This window comes from Choristoneura fumiferana, chromosome 30, assembly GCF_025370935.1.
Source record: "Choristoneura fumiferana chromosome 30, NRCan_CFum_1, whole genome shotgun sequence".
In the NCBI taxonomy this organism is placed as follows: domain Eukaryota; kingdom Metazoa; phylum Arthropoda; class Insecta; order Lepidoptera; family Tortricidae; genus Choristoneura; species Choristoneura fumiferana.
In genome coordinates this window covers 3,652,050-3,678,231 of record NC_133501.1, presented here as the reverse complement: position 1 = coordinate 3,678,231, position 26,182 = coordinate 3,652,050, and the positions used below count along the sequence as shown (strand labels likewise).

Here is a 26,182-nt window from a genome sequence, read left to right as displayed (position 1 = left end):
TATCAACCCTAAGTTAGTTGTCATGCATGTCGTACCTACCTACAACCGAAAGTTAACATAAATATTATTTTCAGGAGTGGTATAGCTACTTTAATGATTCTTCTTACCGCGGATATTAGGCGAATGTCCAGCAGAGTTCCTAAACTTCTGAGCGAAAATTTGATCAAAAAAAATTTTTAACAAAAAATGGAACCGACTTCAAAAACCTTAAAAAAAAAATCTACTAGTTTGAAGTCGGTGCCTCAGCACGAGCCAGCAGGAGTGGAACTATAGTCGTCTACCTCGCCTACATAATATGTTTTTGGCTTTAATCACTCCTGCTGCTGAGGCACCGACTTCAAACTAGTAGAAAATTACTTTCAAGGTTTTTAAAGTCGATTCCATTTTTTGTAAAAAAATAATATTTTCAGAGTTTTTAGTGATTTGTAGCCAAAATGCATCTCACAAAGATTCCATTAAGCTCAAACTCGGCATAGTTATATTATTTTATTTATAACAGAGTAGGTACTCGACTTGGTGTTAAAAATGCCAAAAACGCTATAGGTGTGCTTTAAAAATTCGAGGGTTGCCCTCGATTTCTCTAGGATTCCATCATCAGATCCTGACTTAGTGTCCTTTAGAACTAAAAATGAATTTTGAATTTCGGCATAACATACAAAAAAACATACACACGAATTGAGAACCTCCTTTGAAGCCGGTTGAAAATATCTGAGCACGCTTTTACGCCGTTAACAATATACAGACGTCTTCACATATTTTTGATAACATTTTTGCTCACAAATTTTAGAACCCGACTGTACGTAAATATTCTGCGTAGTTTACTCTTTCGTTTTACTGTTACATTGTTTATATTGGGGGACGATTGTTACTCGAGTCCGCAGTAGAAACCCACCACAACCCTGCACGTGTCCCCTGGGTGGTGCTAAACGAGTGACAAACATTAAGGCGATATACAAATAGGCAAAGATGGCGATAGATATGTGTATAAGCTTATTTTAAATGTATGCCATACGATTAAATAAATATTGTTTGAATAACAATGAAAAATATAATCTTGTTTAGCGGTAAGTCATACAGCGATATACTCACAGTTCTTAGTGGTGAGCTTCTTCAAGGCGACGCTTGCGTCTTCGATGACCTTACTCTGCGTGACTTCGAGCAGAGACTCGAGGAAAGTAAGTGCATCTCGGCTCTTTGAGATGTTGTTAATTCGTTTGATAACCGTGATGATATCTGTGAGAAGAAATCATAGGATCGTCAGCCAAACGAATGAGGCTGTGAAGACTGCGGCTGCTGGACAATACTAAGGCCCAGGGATCCTGTTATCAGAATCAGAATCCGAATCAGAAAAAATGTTTATTGTGGAACATACTTAGTTAGGCTGTAAGATACAGAGTTGTTAAGACATTTTGTGATCTTCTATGTCTTGCCAATAATAATAATAATAATAATTAATTAATAAATTAATAATTAATAATAATAATAATTAATAATAATAATAATTAATAAATGGGTGTACAAAACATTAAATTGCTAGGTAGAAATACAAAATTAAACTTACATAATCAAAATTGAAACGCTACAGACTTCAAATACCTACATTTCAAAAATATAGTCAGTTGAAATTAATAAAAAAAATTATAATCAAATTAGAAAATGAGATAAAATTAAAAATTAAAATTTATAATCAAATTAAAAAAAAAATGATTGGTTGAAATATTGATTCGAACATGTAGAAGTGCATTGTGTTCAAAGAATTATCAAGCGATGTCTGTGATGTTCAACCACACTCCGACCCTTTGGAGACAACTGCCTACTCCGGCGCGGTCGCTTAGGGTTGTCGACGTCTATTTTAGATGAATTACTTACCGGCAAATTGTCTAATGTCTGTGTCTTGAGAAAACAGACAGATTCTATGCCGTTATATTATTATTCTCAATTTAAAAATATTATTTATAAATTCGCCGGAATGGTGATGGCGACTGTATACATACTACTCACCTACACATAATACTATAACTATATTGTTTATAGGTCGGTAGGTATCTATATTTTTTATGTGTCCTTGCACGAAACTATTACACTACACTTATATACCTACTACTAATTTACAATTATACTTAATACAAAAAATACGCAAGTACGAGTCCGCGAACGTAAAAGGTGATCATCTCTAAGCTAAAATCGAAACATACGGCACCGACGGCAGCGCAGCCTTGACTAAAGAAAACTTAATCCTCCTTAAATTATCAGTGTGTGCGAGCGGCGGGTGCGGGTGATTACGGGTGAATTGCGGTATCTAGGAAGATTTAAGAAAATAATGAATTAATCTCAGAATTGGCATTAAAGCACCTACGAAACGCCAGTGTTGCCATGGGTGGCGCGCTTGACGGAGTCTGAAGTCAGAAGCCGTGTAACGTTTCTGCTGGGCTACTACGAAACTCGAAGTTCGTGTCGTGCGGTCCCTCTGACACTTATACTATTTAATACGAGAGCGAGAGGGACGGTACGATACGAACTTCGAGTTTCGTAGTAGCCCAGCTGACACTCGCGATCACAATCAAATGACAGTTTTTGTATGCGAAAACAATCTAATCTAATCTCTAATCTACTTTGTTTACAAACTTACTGTCAATCTTGAATACCCTGTAGAACACGGTCTGGACCTCTTCGATCACACGACAGCCCGTGATCTTGTACAAAGTCTCAATCACCACTCGGAGACCTGTCAGAAAAAAGTTTTTATCAAAAACAAGGCTCATTATGTTATTTTTTATTTCATTTTTTATTCGACTGGATGGCAAACGAGCAAGTGGTCTCCTGATGGTAAGAGATCACCACCGCCCATAAACATCTGCAATACCAGGGGTGCCAACCTAGAGGCCTAAGATGGGATACCTCGAGTGCCAGTAATTTCACCGGCTGTTTTACTCTCCACGCCGAAACACAACAGTGCAAGCGCTGCTGCTTCACGGCAGGATTAGCGAGCAAGATGGTGGTAGCAATCCGGGCGGACGTTGCACAAAAAAATAACCGCACGCTGAAGCTACCGTACAACGGCTAACCGATAGTCTTTTCCAACCTCGACATTGGCGGAATCATCGATAGAATCGATGGAACTATACTATCAAGAATTGAATTGAATTGAATCAAATAAATAAAAAATATAAAATATTGCAGATATGACCGATTATCACTTCCAGATTAGGTAACCGAACTTTCTGCTTTCTTTATAACCAAAGTTTATGACCGATTATCAATTCAGAATTGATCAACCGAACCTACTTTCTTTATGACCGATTATCAATTCAGAATTAATCAACCGAACCTACTTTCTTTATGACCGATTATCACTTCAGAATTGATCAACCGATCTTCCTGCTTTCTTTATGACTGATTATAAGAATGAGAATAATTTATTCGCTATTCCCAATTATCACTTCGAAATGGATCAACCGATCTTTCTGATTTCATTTTGAGCGATTATCATTCAGAACTGAAGGGCTACTACGAAACTCGAAATTCGAAGTTCGTGTCGTGCGGTCCCTCTAACACTTATGCTATTTAATACGAGAGCGAGAGGGACGGTACGGTACGAACTTCGAGTTTCGAGTTTCGTAGTAGCCCTTGCTGATCAACCGCACTTTCTGCTTTCATTATGTCCGATTATCAGTGCAAATTTTATCGTTAAGTTTCAAATGTTAAAATAAATGTACTTAGTAACTATAAACTAGTTTGCTAATCTTTTTCGGAACTCGAATTCGGATATCGGTTTTCTTTTTCTTTCTCATTTGAATCTTAGGGAGAACGAAGTAAACCGGTGCGTCCCGAGAGACATTAACATTCTAGTTGTTTTGTATCTTGTTGTCTGCCCGCTCCTACATTATTTATAATATTTTTTAACTAAGTGATTTTCATCCATAATTTACATAAGAATAAAACTAATACTCGTGACTATAGCCGCGGAAATGTGGTCGAAACGTTGAGATAATTTATATAATAATATATCTGTCGTCATAAAGTCGCTAGCACCAACTTCTCACACAACAAAAGTGCATAAATATCAGAATCTGATACGACGCTGTTTCTAGGGCCTGGGTGCCGGACTTAACGGGGCGCCTTTAAATCGCGCCCTGGGCGGAGTCTATACCTACATTGTAGAAAATTCCCTTAAGTTGGGGAAGCCGTGGAAATCTCGCCCAGGGCGCTAGAAGTGCTAAAACCGTCACTGGTAGGATGTATCAGATAATATATGACACATTACTTACTAAGTTTGTTAGCTTCGTGTGTCAGCTCCTCCAGGGCGTATTTCAATTCTGAAATAAATAAAATAAATATCATGGGACTTGACACCAATTGACCTAGTCCCAAACTAAGCAAAGCATGTACTATGGATACTAGGCAACGGATAAACATACTTATATAGATAAATACATACTTAAATACATATTAAACATCCAAGACCCCGAGAACAAACATTCGTGTTATTCACACAAATATCTGCCCCGGCCGGGATTCGAACCCAGGACCTCAAGCTTCGTAGTCAGGTGCTCTAACCACTTAGCCATCCGGTCGTCGAAAATCGAAATCATAAATAAAACGCTGAAAATGTCCGTTCTATTTTAAAATAATTAAATTTTACTTCGTTTTTGTTACTGCTATTAACAAATTATCAATCCATTTAAGAATTTATAAATGTGAGACAGTACGTTTTAGATTCGCGCTGTCATCGTTCATCCACCATCACCTCTCATATTTCGTTTTCTAGAATTTTTTTACCGTACAACGGCAAAAACTACTAGACACTGGCAAAATTGTCCTCCGATGGACAGAGCCATATTTTTTTAAAGAAACAGTACGTTTTACAATAAGTTACTAACGTCACTGGCGGTGTTCACATTACTATGCCAAACTATATTAAAATTTCCGATATTTTTTTACCAATTTATATTAAAGAAATCTGTGACATAAAAAATTACGCGGACATTGTATTCATGGCTTATAGATAATAATTTTATAACATTAAAGAGGTATGGTAAAATTTATTAAAATATAGTATTATTTTAATATTCACAATAAAAGGTATATTAGGTACAATAAAATTAAATAAGCTAAAACTATAATAAATCTAAAAATGGACCCTGCGGCATGGTACCAAAGATGCTGGCAGGAAACTGCCAGCTCTTCGGTCTCCTGTGGTATCTCTGAGTCTCTTTGATAGATCTTTGAAGAGACTCAGAGCGCCAGGGCCCCACGGACCAAGGGTCTCGACGCCGAAAGGTACAAAATCATATTCGGCACCAGGACCACTGTATTTTCCTGCTTTGGCAGTTTCTGCCATTTCTGCTGCTGCCCTTATTGATGTTCGGTGGAGATGAGACGGGGCCAGTGTGTATTTCCCGGCAAAATATTTTGTTTATTTCCATAACAATTTACAATTTCCAACTCAGGCTTATAGAATGCAGCATGTTGTGCCCAGGGCACAGAATATATAATAGTACTGACGTACAGAATGGACACGCTCCGCCCCCCACCGGTTCGAGTTACCCCACCCCTCAAGCGCAGATTGCAGGAAAACCGCAGGAAAGCAGTCGGGTGCGCGACGCGATGTTTGTCGGCCGCACGGCACTAAGTTCGGGAGCAATCATTTTGCGAAATGGTAACGGTACCCTACCTACTTCCATTTTCTAAATAAATAATGATTTCTGAAATTATCGCGATTAATACATGAAATAACTACCTACCTAATAATTCGTTTAAGTTTGTAGGTGGTATATCTATTGTAATTGAAAATAATAATGCTTATAAATATACAGACAGACACTTTAATTAGATTAAATAAATAGGTAAGATTAACGATTACATTGATTTGCACTATCTAAGCCATACCTACATATAAGTATCTTTAAATGTCATTGGTAGCACTTATTAGGGTTTTGCGATAGTCAGCCCTGTGTATCATACGCACACATTGACGTGTGTACAGACATCGTCGTGCCTTTGTAGATTCAAGAACGCGTATTTTGTACGGCGTGGCCGCCTTGTGCCCAGAGGGCCTCTAATAAGTGAAAGGTGGCCCTGATGATTATCATTATACTTACGTCGCTGTCCGGTTATCCTCTTGAGGACGATGATGCTCTCTGAGATCTTCGATTTGCCCATGATACGGTTCATCTCAAGGATGGCCTCCCCGAGATCTAGAAAACAGTTTTAATTCGTAATAAATAAATAAATATCACGGTACAATTCACACCAACTGACCTAGTCCCAAAGTAAGCTTAGCAAAGCTTGTGTTATGGGTACTAAGCAACGGATAAATATAATTATTTAGATAGATACATACTTATATACATATTAAACACCCAAGACCCGAGAACAAACATTCGTATTTTTCATACAAATATCTGCCCCGACACGGGAATCGAACCCGGGACCTCAAGCTTCGTAGTCAGGTTCTCTAACCACTAGGCCATCTGGTCGTAATAAATACTATCCTACTAATATTATAAATGCGAAAGTTTGTCTGTGTGTGTGTGTGTGTGTGTGTGTGTGTGTGTGTGTGTGTGTGTGTGTGTGTGTGTGTATGTGTGTAACTCCTTCACGCTAAAACGGATTTATGGTAGGTACGTAGGTAGCTGGACGTCTGGAATAACATATAGGCTACTTTATATCCAGATATTCCCACGGGATAGGGATAAAATCTTGAAAACGCTACCGCTGGGTTTAGAGTCTTGAAATTTTGTACAGTTGTTCTTAACACAACCTCATTGAAGACCACGATATAAATTTTGGGAATTCCGCGGGGAATTTTATAAAATCCCGGAATTTCCATTGTACCAGATCGAATAAGTAGTTTACGCGTGCGAAGCAGCGGGTAAACTCTAGTAACGAGTGTAGTTCTAGAATATTTAAACTGTACATCCGCGTGAAGCAAAGGGAACCACGACATGATGGGTCCCACTGAAAAACAGCATTGGGCTAAGGCATTGGGGCTTGCCGCAACATTATGCTAAGTGGGGTCCAGTTGAAGGGTCCACACAAAGAACCTGTCTAGTCACCTAAGCAACTTTTTGAGTTATACCGGTTTGAAAGTTAGCCACCTCGAACAATTACTATGGTTACCATTTATTTATAAGTGAAAAACGAGCAAGTGGGTCTCCTGATGGTAAGAGATCACCACCGCCCACAAACATCTGCAACACCAGGGGCATTGCAGATGCGTTGCCAACCTAGAGGCCTAAGATGGGATACCTCAAGTGCCAGTAATTTCACCGTGCCGTTGTATTGTTTTCAAGTTATTTAATTCAATGGTAAGTCATAGTACTTTGCGAGCTCTACATTTTCATATTAGAAAGAAAAGAAGAAAGAAAGAAAATACATTTATTTTCTTTCTTTCTTCTTTTCTAGATTAAAACCTCAGTTTAAAAAAAAGGTGACTAGGCATGTTCTTTCCGTGGACCCTTCAGTTATACTATCCGATATTAATTTTGTATTCTTTCCCTCTATTTAGTGTATTTTTGTGTATCGAATATGTGTAAGTAAATAAATGCTTCTCTCTCTCACAAACACACAAACACATACCCACATGATATTTATAGGAATTATAATTTTTAAAAGCTTTATAAACACTCACCACCAGATCTGGTCGCCGAGATCATGAGATTCATGGCTCCTTTAAGGTCTGAAAACAAATTTACAAAAAGTAAAATAAAATGAAAAAAATACTTATATAATGAACTGATCACCGCATTGAAATTCGTCGCTTAGTTAAAAGATCTAAGCGTACATTACATAATTTGTGTACCTACAGCGGAAACTTACTTTAATTATTAAAAAATAAAGCTGTTTATTTGAATAAAAATACACATAAGTAGGTATTACATTCAATAAAAAAATAACTAAGTATCGTAAGTAATAAGATTGTTGTAGTTAATATAAAATTGACTTGATTACTTGGATTTAATACAATGTTATAATTATTATTTTATATTTGACACTTTAATAAACTACTTATATTTACATTTATAATACAATGTTATTTGAAAATTTAACTGTGAGGTATACACTTTTTGTTAAGGAGAGGAGGATAACACAATGTAAAGATAAATGAAAAATATATACACACCAATTTCAGGCAGAAGTATCTCGAACACTTTAGGGAATTCGGCTGGTCCAATGCCCCCAGTCATCTTCTCCACCTGGATTCTTACACCTTCCACACCTGAATGAAGAACAAAGATAATTTATTAGCCAGAAAGAATATTGTAAAGGTTTTTTTTTACGAACCCAACACGTTTCTAAAGCTTAGGTACTTTATTACTTGAGTCTTTAAAAAGTAATATACTTAAGTAATAGGGTATAGTTTCCTGGGTAAAAAAATAGTTATTTGTGTCACAAGGGAGCAAAATGGTGTATTTACGGCGAGGGCGTACATTGATTCCAGAATATAACGAAGGATTGTACAATAGAATCCTGAGCGTAGCAAGGGATTCTAAAGTAGAATCCTGAGCGTAATGAGGGATTCAAGTGTTAACGCCCAAGATGAAAATAATTTTGCTCCCGAGTAGCTCATACAACTTTTCACACCGAGCATTAAGAAACTTGAAAAAAAAATCTAAATATTATTAAAGAACAACCAGCATAGAAAATAGCGTGGTTCTACAATCATCAACTTCAAAAAATAAATAAAGCACTTAGAAAAGCCTTGAACAGAAAAGTTGCACTTTGCTCCCTCTCGTTTGTGAAAAAACTATTTAAGTTTAGCCGCATTCACATTTACCTGTCGTGTTGTGTCGTCACGCATCAGCAGGCCTACTACGAACCTCGAAACTCGAAGTTCGTGTCGTGTCGTGTGGTCCCTCTGACACTTATACGACACGCCGCACTTTACACGACGTATGCCCGGGGCATTAATGGAAAATGACCGATTTATCACTCGGTCCACAACTGACATACTGTTCTCAAAGGTTTATTCTATTTCATCGATAAATAAAGTGAAAATTCAAGATAAACTGAAACCACGTAGGTGTTATTTACCGTTGGTGTGTGCCACGTGTCTGAAGAAGTCGGCAATTTCATGAGAATCTGAAATCAAACAATACTAATGTATACAACAACCTTATGTAATTTTGAACATGAAACTACCGCGAGACTCGCTCATATCACTCACGCAGCCGCCGAGTCGCGTGCTCCTGAGAAGAAGGGCTACGAAATAGCCCGAAACATGTCGAGCTAAACTCGGTTTAAGACGTGAGTTATCCGTTACAATATCATTTAACCTATTGTAACCTGGTGCATTTCTCGCACAACGTACTGGGATCTCGATACAGCTCGGAAATGCAGCCAGCCTTATGGGCCTTCCGCACGGGACAAGACTTAGGGGAATTGTATATATAGTAAAGTTATTTGTATCTTAAATGTTTAAAAAGACGCAATATACATCTTTGTATTTATTTCGCTTAAATATACTTGTTTAAAATTTGTAACCTTATGTGACAATAACCTTTTCAACAATCTTTTATCACGTTTCCATTCACCTGTTTCATATTTTATAAAGCTATTACATCGCTTCAGTAATTTTAATTTTAATTGTAAAACAGAACAGGTGTTGATAAGAATAAATTTTTGAATAATTATTAAAAATACTTGAGCGAATTAAACTTATTTTTGATGACGATAATATATTTGAATACATATTAATTACATGAAGAAATCAGGGCCCTATTTCACCATGCTGACAGGTACTTTCTTAAAAAGCCATTTTGAGAATACGCGTACGTACCAAAACACTACAATTGGGGATGTCCAAAAAAAATTACCCATGGTTTTTATTTTTATTTTGTATAGAAAAGTCAATTATAAGAAACTAATTTCAATATTTTTTTCATTTAGTTCACTACTTTATTCAAAATTAATTATGACACAGTATTAATCTCATGTCAAGATTTACTGACAATTGTACAAATAAATATAGACCACGAAAAATAATTCTTATTAAAATTTCACAACATAAATTATCTTTAAATTTAGATACAATCAAGGACTATATAGTCCTTGATACAATTAATAATAATAGATTGTCACTCGACATAATATGTTACTGACAATTGTCACGTTGATAAAAAAGGGGTTAGAAGCCATATTACCGATAGTAATTATAATTAAAATAAAATAAAAAAATATTCGTTAGGTATACATATAACTGTTTCGTTTATGATGATAACACTTACTCTTTCCACCGGATATCTTCTCCAGTATCTCGTAGATGGCGTCGAAGTCGCTGTGACCGGTCAGACGCTCCAGGATGGTGTATGCCTTCCATACATCTGGAAATATTTGCATTCAGTAGGTAAATAATAGTTATAATTTAACCAGTAAATACTCTACTCGTAATTACGAGTATTTTACCATGAGGGTGCCAAACGAGCATGTACCTTATCACTTATATGTATGTTTTTTTACGAGCAATAAAAAAAACACTCAGCGAAAAGTTTTATTAGTCAGTTTTCGTTTTAGTTAAAAAGTTGTACCTATTTATTTGATTCATATTAATACTAAAAGTTTTTTTAAAATATTAACCCGCAATTCGTCGATTCCTAATTAAAATATGTATTTTAAAATATGTCATTTTTTAGTTACATCCACATATAGTGCTGTCTTCAACGCCATTGACGATATTGCTGGAAATTTTCTGGTGTAAAAAGTTCCAATATTGCCACACTGCCACAATGGCAATATTGGGAATATTGCTTGAATGCATTTGCAATATTGGATTATTTAGTTAAGGGCACAACACTAGCCCTTGGGGTGACAGCGCCATATGTAAAAGTTACCGTCAGGTGGCGCGGCCATTTTGAAAAAACTGTTAAAACGAATTCGCGAATTTTACAAAAAAATATCACCAAAAAAAATCATTTTAATGTTATATATAGCCTTATACTGATGGTTTAGCATAAAATGGCATATACTAGGTGGGCCCTGTGACAGGAGCAAAAAATTAAACCACAGCTTTCAAGATAAGAGTCTCTGGAGAGACAATAAGTGCAATCTGAGCTTAATACGAAAGTTTGATTTTGACTCAATGTTTCGGAGTGGTGGGGGGATATTGTTCGAGCACTTAGTGGATTGGTATCTGAAACACGCCCTGAAAGTGACAGTCTTGTGTCTGGGCACGCATATCACCACGTTACGCGAATCACGGATTAAACGCTTGGAGGAGGACCAAACGAGTTTTTTATATAAATACTTAGCTGGGCGTTTGCCATTTAATACTTAGTATCAAACAGCAAGCATGACAATAAAAGTTCGTATCTAGCAGAAAGCTTTAAAATACCTGCGTTGTTCAAATATGGCGTTACGTGGGTACGCGGTGGGATAGCGAAACAAAATCTGGCACAAGCTTTTTGCACTCTTTGGAGTTGCCTGCGTGATCGTTCTAAGAGACAGGGCCAGTAAACCGTAAGACAATAAGTGAGTTTGGAATGTATGAGCGATTCACATAAATTTATTCTAGTGTTGACACTGAGAAAGTCCCGAAAATTGTAAAGAATTTTCAACCGATAAAAACAGCTGCGAACTGTCTCTGTTACGTGCATTTCAAAACAAACTTTGTGGTCAATTAATAACCCAAGGCTACGAGCTTCTTCCACTCCCTCTACTCCAACACCGTCCAAAGTTATTTTAGGGTTACTTATAATTATTTATTTTTTCAATTTGTTGCCTAGTCCCAATTATATATTTGGATTTAGCAAGATTTAGAGCTAAACAGTTGGTGGAAGACCAATTACTGATTCTTAACAGATCTTCATTGATGTCTTCGTGGATGGCACTAGATATAAAGTAGTTCCATTTGCGTAGCAGAACCTGTGTTTTAATTTTTTGCTCCTGTTACAGGGCCCACCCGGTATATCTGATTAAATATTTGAATTTCGAATATAATTTAATCTTAAAACTAACCTGTTTCATTGGTCAGCTCCCTCATAAGTTCGATGATAACCTCGATATCTGAAAATTGGAAAACGTCAATCAGAACAATCGCAATCAAGTGAGTGGTTATGATATAACTTAAAACAGTGTTAAAAAATTGGTAATTCAGAATAGACTGAGAAAGACATAATTGCATGTGACGTCACCCGCAAGAAGCGCCATAATTTTTAATTATTGTATAGAGAAAAGCGTTTTAGAAAGTGACAGATTATAGATTATAAAAAAAACAATCGAATCATTTCTTTTCTTCGCTATACAGTCGCCATATATCTACTTATATTTTCATAATAATATACAGGATATGGCAGTCCAAGAGTTTTAAATACCGTATTGGTATTATTGCTTCTTTTCAACAGATAATTATTGTCACTTAACTTGATTGAACTTGAAAAGAATACTCTTCAAATAGGTAGCTGAAAAGATGTCGCGAGCATTACATTTCTTAGGGGCCCTGACATGATCAATCCATCCCTGATGCAGAAGGATCAGACAGAATAAGTAGTGTGGTATAAGTGGTATTTAACCAGTCTCATCCGGGTTTGGTTATACTATACGGGATGCTTTTTAACGAACCAGCGCGTATTTTGCTGTGCTCTTTGTATACTTACTAGCAGTGCCTTCCAGCTGTTTCAAGAAGGAGATGACATATCTCCACTCCCTGGATCCTTTGGCGCATTTCATGAAATCAATCGCCTTGTTACGGTCTGAAAAAAAACGTATGAAATAAAAGTATCGTATCAGCCGAAAGACGTTTACTGTTGGACATAGGCCTCCCCGTAGATCTCCTTGCTCCGGTTGGAAGCGGGCTGCATCCACCGAGAACCTGCAGCTTTAGCCAGGTTATCCGTCCATCTCGTTAGTGGATGTTGCTCGCTGTGCCTGCCTATCCCCGGTCTCCATTCGAGAACTTTTTAACTTTTTGACCCCAACTGCCATCTTCTATAAGGCCCGCCAATTGCCACTTCAACGAGCAAATCCACTCGTAAAAACAATTAATTAACGAATTACAGGACAATTAAGGCTTTTAAAGGGATCGGTGCAGTTAGTTAACATGTGAACGAGTTAATTTTGTAGTAGGTTTCGATATTTCAGATAAATTTGAATTTGAAATGGAAGGTCAAGATTGGTATAGGGCCCATATGTTAAGACATATGAAAGGCACATTATATGTTATTTTTAAGCTTCAGTTAAGTTATTTAATTTTTAAGTCTAAGTTGCAAATTGTAATTTATAGTTGTTTTTCACTTAATTTTGAAAATAAAAATAAAAAACGTAGGGATAGTTTTAAAGTTTATTTACTTACCACCTATTTTAGCGACTCTCTCGACATAACTAATTGCTTGTTCGACCTCTGAAAAAAATTTAGCCAAAATTAGATCAGTAATAACCCTTATTCGGGCAGTCGGGTTAAAATACAATATCCAAATTCAAATCATTGATTCAGTAAATAGGCCGCATATGTGATTTTCCCACTATGGTCGATAAGCCAAAGGCTACTAGAAACACAGGGAAGCTTAAAGTTCCATCTTACAGACTGGCTAAAAACAAAAAGTCGTTTCTGGGAAATTGCATACGTTTTTATAAGAAAATTCCAAAAAATATTATAAATGAAACGGATACAAACTTCAGATCTATTGTCAAGAAGAAATTAATATCAAAGGCAAAAAAAATGGATAAAGTCGACAGTTTTTGTGGACTTTTTAGATTTTTTTTCAATTTTACCTGACAATTATTAAAAACCTCTGTACTAAAAACTAAAAGCACTTAGATTATTTTTAGTTTATCCCAATCAATTTGGATCCACAATGCTGTTTTTAAGGTTTTTAGCATTTTTTTTCATAGGACTTAATTAAGTTGGTACAAGGTATTCAATGTAATTTGTAGTAAAACTTAACAATTATTTTATTGCACGTCAAAATATCGGTTACTTTGTTTACGTTAATTTTTCATGGTCAATAAATTCTTCAATTTAAGGACAAAACTAATGTTATTTGAAGAAATAATTAATTTTAAATAGTAATGAGTACTTAATTCAATTTCACAATTCTAAAGCTACTCGTAGAGCTTTAACTGAATCCGGTAGGCAGGTTGCTATTGTCTCCCGAATACACTGGTATTTAAAAGCTGAAGATTTTTTTATATTATGTTCATGCCGTGCATCAATTTTTGTCTTAGGTTAGGGTTAGGTTATTTTTCTTGTACAACATTTTGACAAATAAATATATTCTTTCTTCCTTTCTTTTCTTTTAATTTACCGTTAGGAAAAACCCAGTGAACAGTACAACCGGAATGTTAATTTCGCTCGGGCGGGATTCGTCGGTTTTCATCGCCTTGAAGATTCAAACGAGAAAGAAATAGAAAACCGATATTTTGTTTCGAGTTCCGTACGACATTAGCAAACAAGTTTCTGTTGTTGATGATATCAAAATATGTAGATATTAGCTATGGTGAATGGAAGACCGACTGACCTACTTGTATACTGATTTGTATGTCTCAATAACAGTGTGTTAGCGTAAATACATACTAGATTTCTCTTACTTTCATATAGTTTGAAACAGTATCTTTTCAAAGTACCTATACTAAGAGCGCAAATCGACAACAGAGTCTCAGCGTCACCTCCGCAAACATGTTCCTAGTTGATTTACAGCGTTCTACGCATTGTACCAGCACGCAAACACAATATGCCTCAAAGCCAACTATCCACAATTTATTACTTTTATATAGTTTCATTGCCTCAATTCATATTAATCAATTATTTGGCCAGCTGTGAGCAAGGACGAGGCAGCATTGAATTAAAACGACTGTACAAACAAATTTGTTTTTGAACATATAGCGAATTTGCTTTAATTAACGTCATTATATTTATTGTTTCTCGATAAATGATAGAAATGTGTTGCGTAGTTTTTGTGAAATTATTTAAATGGCTGATCAATAGATTTTTTAGCTGGGCAAAGTTTTTTTAATCTGTGGCGGCATCGGACCACCTAACAACTAAAATTATACCTACATGAAAAACATATTTTTGATTTATTTATAATATACTAATTGTGTTGGCGGGCAAATTCAATTGCCTTGGCGGGCCAAGTCATGGCCCGCGGGCTTGATTTCGGCCAACTTTGGTTTAAAAGAACTGTTTTCATTCAGTTAATGTAGTTAACGCCACTACGTTAAAGTGGGCAAATAAAGAATAAATGATAATTCGTCATTGTATTATAAACATTAGTCGTTAAGCTTCTTTGTGAGTTGTCTAAATGCATTTCAATCAGATCAATTCGGGTATGTATTATAAGACCGACAAATCATAATACCTACAGTTGAAATGTCGACGCATAACACATCGAAATTCAGAATACCGAATGTACAAAATACCAACAACCAATACACCGAAGGTCGAAATATCTATTTTTAAATGACCGAAAGTACAAAATCCCGAAAATGGGGTATGTATTATAATACCGAAAAATCATATTACCTACAGTCGAAATATCGACACTTAACAAATCGAAATTCAAAATACCGAAAGTACAAAATACCGATAACCGATACACCGAAGCTCGAAATACCTATTTTCAAATGACCAAAAGTACAAAAACCCGATAAGCAGCCTTAACTGAGCGGAATAGGAGCTCCGCTCCGCTGGTTTGTACCAGTCCGAAAATACCGGCGATGTAAATTGATTCCAAAGTTTCACCGTATTTGCTTGGTTTTTAAAAAGATAGCGCTTGGTTTGAACTGTGTTCGATATCTAACGCCGCGGTAGCTATAAAAGTAGTTAATAATGACTAAAATAAACAGTAATAATTACCATACCTACTATGACTCACAATCTAACATCAACCATTTACACATTTCAACCGTGTATAGAATACAAACAAACATTATCTATTACTAATGTCTAAGTAATTTTGTTTTCATTGTATCGCTTCCTACGTATTAATATTGAAAAATCGGCGTCAGAATGAAAAATATGTTATATAAAGAAAAATATTTGCAAACGGAACCTAGTTCGAAAATATGCCATAAGCATTTATTTTGTACTGAAATTTTTACAGGCTAATTGAAAACACGTTAAAAGCTAAATGGACTCTTGCAAATATATTTTTTTTGCATTAGCATTGCTTCACATGTCTAATTAAAGCATTCCCAAAGTTTCCTAGCAGAGATTTAAGAAACATTCAAAATTGCCTTTGAAAATCGCCGACAATATACCCGTCGGCTGAAAATGCCGGCGATATAACTAGGCAATATTACTGGATGACAGTGGTACGTCACTAACAAAAACCAGTTTAGTATGAGTGTAACTTTGTAAAATATTATGGTGTCCTTACCTCGAATGCCAGTCAGTTCGTAAAGGATCTCGCTCGCTTCTTCGACATCTAAAAATAAATTTTATTTATATATAACGTCTTAATATAAGTATGTTTAGGGGTCTAGCTTATTGTATACTCAAAATTTGGTAAAGGTAGTGTAGTGCCACTTGAGTTGAGGTCACGCTCTCAGGAACATGTCATATGACAGCGGGATTTTGACACCTACCTACACCATCATTTCATTCATCCTCCGACGAAAAAAACGGAGGAGGTTCTCAAGTCGACGCTTACCCCGAGGGTGGTCCCATATAAATTTGGAAAAAAAATCCTACCCTTAGGGAAATGGTAATGGGAAAACAGGGTATGATTGATTGTTTGATGTATGACCAGGCATAACTTTTTACAGAGTAGTCCGATTTTGATAATATTTTTTTATTGGTTAGGGTAGGTATACCTTGAAGTTGGTATTATATAAATTTGGAAAAAAATACCCCAAGGGTGTGAAAAAAGTTATAATATAAAAACTTAAAAAAAACCGCAGAAAAACCAAAAAGCAAAAATAATGAACCTTTTTCTCCTTTCTTTTCTATTTAACCTTAATCTAGGTACTAGTCTGAAGTCGATGCCTCGATCAGCACTAGCCATCAAGAGTGGACCTATAGTCGTCTACCTGATGGGCTTCTATCACTCCTCCTGGCTCGTGCTGAGGCACCTACTTCAAACAAGTAACTAGATTAAGGTTAAATAGAAGAGAAAGGAGAAAAAGGTTTATTATTTTTTGCTTTTCGGTTTTTTCGGCGGTTGAAGCTTTTTGAAAAGTTGAAAAACATAGTTCTTTATTAGCTGTGTTACATAAATCATTACTTCAACTCTCGTGTGCGTAATATAATCATTCAACTTCAACTCGTTAGTTGGCAGATACATACCAGTAGACCCGAAGAGTTTGCTGATCAATTCTATAGCTACATCCTTGATTCCTTCGATAACTGCAACACAAACAAAGGTTGTTATAACCAGTTTGCTGATCAATTCTATAGCCATTATGATTATACGAGTATTTAAACACGGGTGGTTTAGACAATCTAACAAAAAATATCTGGGTTACCGAGGTGGCTAAGGTATTTTTAGATAATTAAAGAATTTTTATCCTCGGACAATGGCTAATGAGCCAGCATTACCGGACAAAAAATAAGCCAAGTTGCGTAATTCAAAAATAGCTAATAAGATTTTGGTTACCGACAGATTCATTTTTACGCGGACAAAGCTAAAGTTGTTGGTTACGCGGACAATGGCTAATGAGCCATTAGTTACGCGGACAATGGCTAATGAGCCATAGTTGGTTACGCGGACAATTAATGAGCCATTGTTGGTTACGCGGACAATGGATAATGAGCCATTGTTGGTTACGCGGACAATGGCTAATGAGTTATTGTTGGTTACGGACAATGGCTAATGAGACATTGTTGTTACGCGGACAATGGCTAATGAGCCATGGTTGGTTACGCGGACAATGGCTAATGAGCCATTGTTGGTTACGCGGACAATGGCTAATGAGCCATTGTTGGTTACGCGGACAATGGCTAATGAGCCATTGTTGGTTACGCGGACAATGGCTAATGAGCCATTGTTGGTTACGCGGACAATGGCTAATGAGCCATGGTTGGTTACGCGGACAATGGCTAATGAGCCATGGTTGGTTACGCGGACAATGGCTAATGAGCCATTGTTGGTTACGCGGACAATGGCTAATGAGACATTGTTGGTTACGCGGACAATGGCTAATGAGCCATGGTTGGTTACGCGGACAATGGCTAATGAGCCATTGTTGGTTACGCGGACAATGGATAATGAGCCATGGTTGGTTATTCGGACAATGGCTAATGAGCCATTGTTGGTTACGCGGACAATGGCTAATGAGCCATTGTTGGTTACGCGGACAATGGCTAATGAGCCATGGTTGGTTACGCGGACAATGGCTAATGAGCCATGGTTGGTTACGCGGACAATGGCTAATGAGCCATGGTTGGTTACGCGGACAATGGCTAATTAGCAATTGTTGGTTACGCGGACAATGGCTAATGAGCCATGGTTGGTTACGCGGACAATGGCTAATGAGCCATTGTTGGTTACGCGGACAATGGCTAATGAGCCATGGTTGGTTACGCGGACAATGGCTAATGAGCCATGGTTGGTTACGCGGACAATGGCTAATGAGCCATGGTTGGTTATTCGGACAATGGCTAATGAGCCATTGTTGGTTACGCGGACAATGGCTAATGAGCCATGGTTGGTTACGCGGACAATGGCTAATGAGCCATTGTTGGTTACGCGGACAATGGCTAATGAGTCATGGTTGGTTATTCGGACAATGGCTAATGAGCCATTGTTGGTTACGCGGACAATGGATAATGAGCCATGGTTGGTTATTCGGACAATGGCTAATGAGCCATGTTGGTTACGCGGACAATGGCTAATGAGCCATGGTTGGTTATTCGGACAATGGCTAATAAGCCATTGTTGGTTACGCGGACAATGGCTAATGAGTCATGGTTGGTTACGCGGACAATGGCTAATGAGCCATTGTTGGTTACGCGGACAATGGATAATGAGCCATGGTTGGTTATTCGGACAATGGCTAATAAGCCATTGTTGGTTACGCGGACATTGGCTAATGAGCCATGGTTGGTTACTCGGACAATGGCTAATGAGTCATGGTTGGTTACGCGGACAATGGCTAATGAGCCATTGTTGGTTACGCGGACAATGGCTAATAAGCCATTGTTGGTTACGCGGACATTGGCTAATGAGCCATGGTTGGTTATTCGGACAATGGCTAATGAGCCATGGTTGGTTACGCGGACAATAGCTAATGAGACATTGTTAGTTACGCGGACAATGGCTAATGAGCCATGGTTGGTTACGCGGACAATGGCTAATGAGCCATTGTTGGTTACGCGGACAATGGCTAATGAGCCATGGTTGGTTACGCGGACAATGGCTAATGAGCCATTGTTGGTTACGCGGACAATGGCTAATGAGCCATGGTTGGTTATTCGGACAATGGCTAATAAGCCATTGTTGGTTACGCGGACAATGGCTAATGAGTCATGGTTGGTTACGCGGACAATAGCTAATGAGACATTGTTAGTTACGCGGACAATGGATAATGAGCCATGGTTGGTTATTCGGACAATGGCTAATAAGCCATTGTTGGTTACGCGGACAATGGCTAATGAGTCATGGTTGGTTACGCGGACAATAGCTAATGAGACATTGTTAGTTACGCGGACAATGGCTAATGAGCCATGGTTGGTTACGCGGACAATGGCTAATGAGCCATGGTTGGTTACGCAGCATTCAGTATCATCGACGAATGGGTCTTCTTTCTTACCTGGCAAAGGCCTAGCTGGTATGCGGGGCAGACCGCTCTGAGGAATCTCGGCTCGAGGTACGCCCTGGCCGGGAAGAGGCACCGCTGGGCCAAGGCCGTGGCTAGGTCGCACAACTGGCCCATGGCCGAGAGGAATGCGAGGTTTAGGAGCAGGACCACGAGGCCCGTGGCCAACTATAGGCCCACCGGGCTGGCCGAAAGGCGGATGATGTCCTGGACCTGCGGTAAAGTATATTTAAGAGTTCTGGCTATACAAGGGTTCACTAATGTTCAACCAAAACTTTTTTCACGAATGATTTGTTTCATGTACCTATGTTTCATTTGACCAAATGCATTTTATTCTAGCCTAAGCTTAGGATAACTACTCGTAAGTGTAAATAGTTATCATTTAAGTGTTACTACTGAATTACTTTTAAGAGCGTTTAACTTATGAAAATGAAATGAAAATGAAAAACGTATACCTGCTGAGCTGGCAACGTTGCATTTTTGTTAGTTTTTCTCGATTATTCCATAAAAAAATAATGAAAATTAAAAATGTGGTCTGATAGAACTCTTCTTAATATATAAGTTAATGTGCGAAACGAACAAACAGTTTTTAAAGAAAATAAAAGTCTAGATCACGCATAATTATTGGAGTAGACACATTAACTTGCATATTAAGAACAGCTCTATCAGACCACATTTTTAATTTTCATTCAATTTTTATGGAATAATCGAGAAAAACTAACAAAAATGCAACGTTGCCAGCTCAGCAGGTCGCTCGCTTAAAAAAATACAAAGAAAAGCGCGTTCAAATTCGGGCGTGGGAGCCTGTGACGTCACGCCGTGCTAAAAACTCGCAAGACGTGACGTCACCCAGAATTTTAACTATACATCTGTACTGTAGGTATATTTTTATGATTTTTGGTTTAATTTACATTAATAAAAATATACATGTCTCACCTTCATGCCCGTGTTCGTGCTCTCTGAACTCTTCACTCTCACTCTCATGTTCACTGAACTCCTTCTTCTCGCTTCTCTGGCTCTTGGTTTCGGAGAACTCGCTCTCGCTCTGGCTCGAGCTCTGTTCCGAGAAGCTGGACTCTTCAGAGAACTGTTTGACTTCCTTTTCTTCTTTCACTTCCTTTACTTCTTCCACTTCCTGCACTTCTTTCACTTCCTGCACTTGTTTTACTTCCTGCACTTGTTTTACTTCTTGCACTTCTTCTACTTGTTCCTCCTTCACTTCTTTTTGTTCAACGTGGCGATGCTCCTCTTGCCGGCGCCCGCCTGATATCAAATATGCAATTAAATTGTAAGTTTTTGTTTAAAATTTCACTTTGGACTGTTACAAAGAGTTTTTCTACAGGCAAAATAGCGCTAGATGGCGTTAGCATCGTTAGGTCCTTTTGACCAGGGCACACAAGAACTAGGGGCCCTTTTAGAAAGTTTTTTTTTCTGCTATGAAGGTTCTACCTAAGTATTTTATTTAATACACACACATAAAATTATCCTCCTGGATCCCCCGGTCCTCACTTGAGGACAATAAAATTAAAAAAAAAACCACAGGTCCCTAATGTCAAACCGCTAAACAATTTGACACGCATAGAACGTGTCCTACGAAACTGTCAACTTAAACAAATTAAAATGACTAATTTTAATTTTCCCACATTGGGGGACACCTTTGATCGATACGTCCAGGATCCAGGAGGTGATATAGGTAAGTATGAAAAAAATAGTGTGTTAAATTTACGTTTTATTTGGTGTGTTTCTGTTGTAAATGTTCATTGTATTTTTTTAATGTGGCAATAAATGTCTTTTTATTTTATTTATTTATTTAAGACACTTATTGACCTTTCGGGGGGCCCCTAAGCTGGGGGGCCTGGACACGGGCTCCGTGTGCCCTTGTGGTAAAGACGGTATTGCATTTGACATTACAGCCTTGCCTGTGGATTGCTCGTTTATTTAACCAATCACAAATGAGGCACAAAGGCAAAGCTGTCAAACGGACCTCACTGTACAATCGACAATTCGAGTATATCATCTAACTTAGTGAAGATTTTGAAAATTAATTTGATCAAAATTCTATATCTGTCTAACATTTTTTAACAAGTGGTCTCCGCGTGGTTTCTGGATTTTACTATCAAGTTGCAAAAACTACAATTACCGTTCAAGAGAACTTTGACAGAAATTGTCTATGAATTGCTTCTTGTGAGAAATATTTGATCAAAATATTGAACACCACCGAGCAAAAAAGAGGGGTGTTATAAGTTTGACCGCTATGTGTGTCTGTGTGTCTGTATGTCTGTGTGTGTGTCGGTCTGTCTGTGGCACCGTGTGTGTCTGTGTGTCTGTATGTCTGTGTGTGTCTGTGGCACCGTAGCTCTTAAACGTGTGTTTTTTTTTACATTAAAAGCAGGTTTTCTAGCGATGGTTCTTAGACATGTTTTATCAAAATCGGTTCAGCTGTATTTGAGATATTGAACTTTGATTGAAGTCGAGGGTTTTCCAACGTTTTGTTTAGTTAGGTTATTTGATCAAATTTTTGCTCACAAGTTATGAACTCGACTGTACTAGTGCCAACTTTACTAGCCTGTAGATACACTCGTATAGTATATAGTCTGCCGTTAGAAGTCAGTCCTGACACGTGTCACTCCCATACTGAATACGTCAAAAAACAATAGTAGATTGTTCAACAAGGGACTAAAACAAGCCATAATGATACGAGATGTTGGCTATAGTTCGAGTGGCATTATGGTTGTTTAGTCTCGCGTTAAACACTCTACTTTTCACTTTGAATGCGAGGAAAAAAACAATGGTCTGTTAAAATTACAATATTACTTTTAAAAATGTACGCTCGGCTAATGGACAGGCCATCTGTTCAAAATTGAAATAGCAAAAAAAAATATTTCGGGTTTTTTTCTTTTTAATTTTTTTTTTAAGTGACGCTTTAAATGCTTGCATATTTAGCCAACAGTTTCAAAATTGAAAACTATTTTAAAACTAATAGGACTATGCATAATAAAATGAATTAATCCTTATAATATAATTGAATAGATTCATATTCGTAATCATTAATTGTGTTTCACGAAATTAAATCGTGTTTTTTTATATTTTTGCACAGTTGTCATTTTGCGGTTATTTCCACGCCCTAAAAATCCTCCGTTCACAAGCACCGTGTTCGCTGTTTAGGGGTTTCCAACGTAAATGAAAAAAAAAATACTTTTAATCCCTAGAGAATAAGAAGGAGCTTTAGGGGCCGTTTCACCATCCATTAATTAGTGTTAACTGACGGTTAAATGTGATGCCGTCTCCGTCTATTCGAACAAAACATATAGAGACGGCATCACATTTAACCGTCAGTTAACACTAATCAATGGATGGTGAAACAGCCCCTTAGTCTTGACATGCAGAGACTAAAGTAACATTTTAAGAGCATGAGTAGTGAAAAAACATTGACGCATTTAGTACCAGATTCGATTTGTAGCATTCGAACATGGCGGATGTAGACGATATCTAATTTTGGTATTTCTGCTTCTTTGGCTAGTTGAAGTATAATTTTGATAGTGTTTTATGCGGCGATTAACCTTAACAGTGATCACAAAATTCTATATTGCTCTCGTGTCTGACATTTTTTAATGCGTAAGTGGTCTCCGCGTGGTTTCTGGAATTTTGATAGCAAAAACTACAATCACCGTACAACGTGAATAAGAGGAATATATTTATCTTTAATTTAACTGACATTGGCCCAAGCCTTATGGCCGCCATTAAGAGGAATTAATTCATTTAGTACCAGGATGACAGGTGTCAGAATTGACTTAGCGGCGGACTACTGTAGTTGTTGTAGTTGTATTATCTTACCGTTGAACTCGCGAACAACGTGTAGTCCATGTGGCACCCCTGTAACATTATGAACGTGTCAGTACAGTCGAACGAATGAGGGCTATCGCGTATGAATTCGCCACTAGAGGCGCTAGTGTAGCGTGAGGTCTCCGAAATGTCAAATCTCATAGTTTTTGGGTGAGCTACGCGGGTTAATTTATAATTAGAATAATTTTATGAATATTTTGCAATATCTGAAATTAATTATGGCAAATATGCGTTTCGGGGCAATGAATGTCTGTGTTTTGAGACAGTCTTGTCTTTCGGAAACCTTTGTCCTCCCTTTTTTCCGAACAAAACGGGGACTATGCAACACTGTGGCATGCTCGATATTTTTATAGTACGGTTTTAAGGTGTATTAAATATCATTTTAATCTAAACTTTGTTTTCACGCCCGCAATAACAGACTTTGAAAGCCATACTTAAAAACCTCACGCAACAGTGCGCCATCTAGTGAGACAAAAAACGATAGCCCTCATTGAATCATGAACCAGGGTGGAAGCTTTGTGCTACTAATGTCACATCTCAAACTTTTGTCAGGGAAATCAAAGTGAAATTGATTATTAGAAGGTTCCACCCTGGTTCATGATTCAATTTGTTCGACTGTACATTAGTGATGTAACGAATGTCATTTTTTGAACATTCGCGAACGCGAATGCGAATATTCAGTTTTTCGTTATGGTGCCAAATTGTCTATGGCAGTCTAGTTCGAAAGAAGTGCGTTCCGTTTGTACTTTGTTCCGAGAATTACCCAGTAAGTAATTACCAAAACATTCGCAGAAATTTTGCACCGCCACCCATGGACACCTACAGCATTATTAGGACTGCGGGTGCGTTGCCGGCCTGAAGGGGAGGGGATAGAGGAGGGGGAAGAGGGGAGGGAGTTGGGTTGGGTTGGGGGTCGGATCTCCCACTCAACGTAAGAAACACAGTAGCAAAACTACTATTTCGCGCCGGTATTCTGTGGGAGTGTGGTATTAACCCGGTCGAGCCGGCCCATTCGTACTGCAGCCAGCATGGTTACAGTAAGGCTCTACCACATATAAAAATATGTGTGAGTGTACATTGTGTTAGGGTTTTAGATTATTATGATAAAATATCTAACGTTATTGTTTTTTTAATTCGTTAATATGACTTTTTGAATAAGTATTGTCGATAAATTTTATTAATGGCAATACTTGTTCGGTTTTAATTGGTAAATACATTGGGGGGAAATATCGGCGATGGCTATTGGTCTACGTCGTCACGTGACGACGTAGACCAATCGTCACGCAATAATTTGCGCGGTTCGGTGGAAGGGAGGATCGAGGTCTGGACCAGCGGGGCATGCTGCTGGCAGAGCGCGAGTGACATAGGTCCTAAGATTAAGTTCATACATTACATGTACCTAGTAAGTGAATAAAATCTAGTATTCAACCTTTCTGACTTGGCTTTGAAGTGGAACCAGCCCCATCAACAGCGATTGATTGTTGCCCGGGTAAGCGGGTCTAACAATTGTATAAGTAGATAATGTTAAAATAACTTACGATTCGGATCGGGCGACGCCGTCGTTAGGTAGACCTAAAAATAAGACGTGTTTTAGAAACCGTTTACTTAGGTAATATCATTATTAGCAAACTGCTTTTTATTTTAATTAGTGGAAGCTACTGTACAATATTTTAAACAATATACTTAATTTTGAACATGAAACTACCGTGAGACTCACTCATATTAAATATAATGACCCGGATAACTCACGTCTTAAATCGAGTTTAGCTCGACATGTTTCGGGCTAATCCGTAGCCCTTCGTCTTGCAGCAGCGCTGAGTCGCGTTGCTCCGAAGACGAAGGGCTACGGATTAGCCCGAAACATGTCGAGCTAAACTCGATTTAAGACGTGAGTTATCCGGGTCATTATATTTAATATACTTAATACATAAAATACAATAAAAAATAATTGAAATATAATATATGATATTACGGCATCCTACGGACATTTAAGATACTCAAAAAATATAAACCATTAACTGCTAGTGCTGCACTCTGACGGGATAATATTGCAGTAATATTCCCTATTTATCATGACCTTTTTGGTGAAGGAAAAACATCTTGTAACAACCAACTCGTCTACGAATCGATTGGTGTATTCCAAGGCTGGCCATCCTAGCGGGCCCCATGGCCCAAATGATTAATTGGTGTATTCCCAATCTACCCTCATCATCATCTCAGCCTATATACGTCCCACTGCTGGGCACAGGCCTCCTCTCAGATCAAGAGGGCTTGGGCCATAGTTCCCACGCGGGCCCAGTGCGGATTGGGAACTCCGCACGCACCATTGAATCGCTTCGCAGGTTTGTGCAGGTTTCCTCACGATGTTCTCCTTCACCGCAAAGCTCGTGGTAAATTTCAAATGTAATTCCGCACATGAATTTGGAAAAACTCAGAGGTGCGAGCCGGGGTTCGAACCCACGGCCCTCTGCTTGAGAGGCGATAGGTCAAACCACTAGGCCACCACGGCTCAGCCTACTAATCTACCCTATAGTCGGGATAATAAAAAAGTCAACTCACGTCACAGAGCGCAAAGAGCGCCAGCCCCAATATCAACTTCATGTCTCGTGCCGCCGAACCTAGTGGTCAGATTTCTACCTCTGAGTCC

The 26,182-nt window shown here is 37.9% G+C and overlaps 1 protein-coding gene across 1 annotated transcript in view; it reads right to left on the bottom strand.

The window, feature by feature from the left end:
* Positions 1 to 26,182, bottom strand: part of LOC141444641 (uncharacterized) — a gene marked incomplete at its 3' end in the record, with an annotated part of 33,664 nt that extends 7,482 nt beyond the window's left edge. The window contains 18 exon segments of the mRNA XM_074110212.1: positions 1,090 to 1,233; positions 2,630 to 2,725; positions 4,269 to 4,316; positions 6,102 to 6,197; positions 7,634 to 7,681; positions 8,126 to 8,221; positions 9,037 to 9,084; positions 10,230 to 10,325; positions 11,956 to 12,003; positions 12,594 to 12,689; positions 13,289 to 13,336; positions 16,314 to 16,361; positions 17,222 to 17,281; positions 19,687 to 19,905; positions 20,629 to 20,955; positions 23,527 to 23,565; positions 25,074 to 25,107; positions 26,095 to 26,182. Of these exon segments, the coding sequence (XP_073966313.1) occupies positions 1,090 to 1,233; positions 2,630 to 2,725; positions 4,269 to 4,316; positions 6,102 to 6,197; positions 7,634 to 7,681; positions 8,126 to 8,221; positions 9,037 to 9,084; positions 10,230 to 10,325; positions 11,956 to 12,003; positions 12,594 to 12,689; positions 13,289 to 13,336; positions 16,314 to 16,361; positions 17,222 to 17,281; positions 19,687 to 19,905; positions 20,629 to 20,955; positions 23,527 to 23,565; positions 25,074 to 25,107; positions 26,095 to 26,136 (1,633 nt within the window).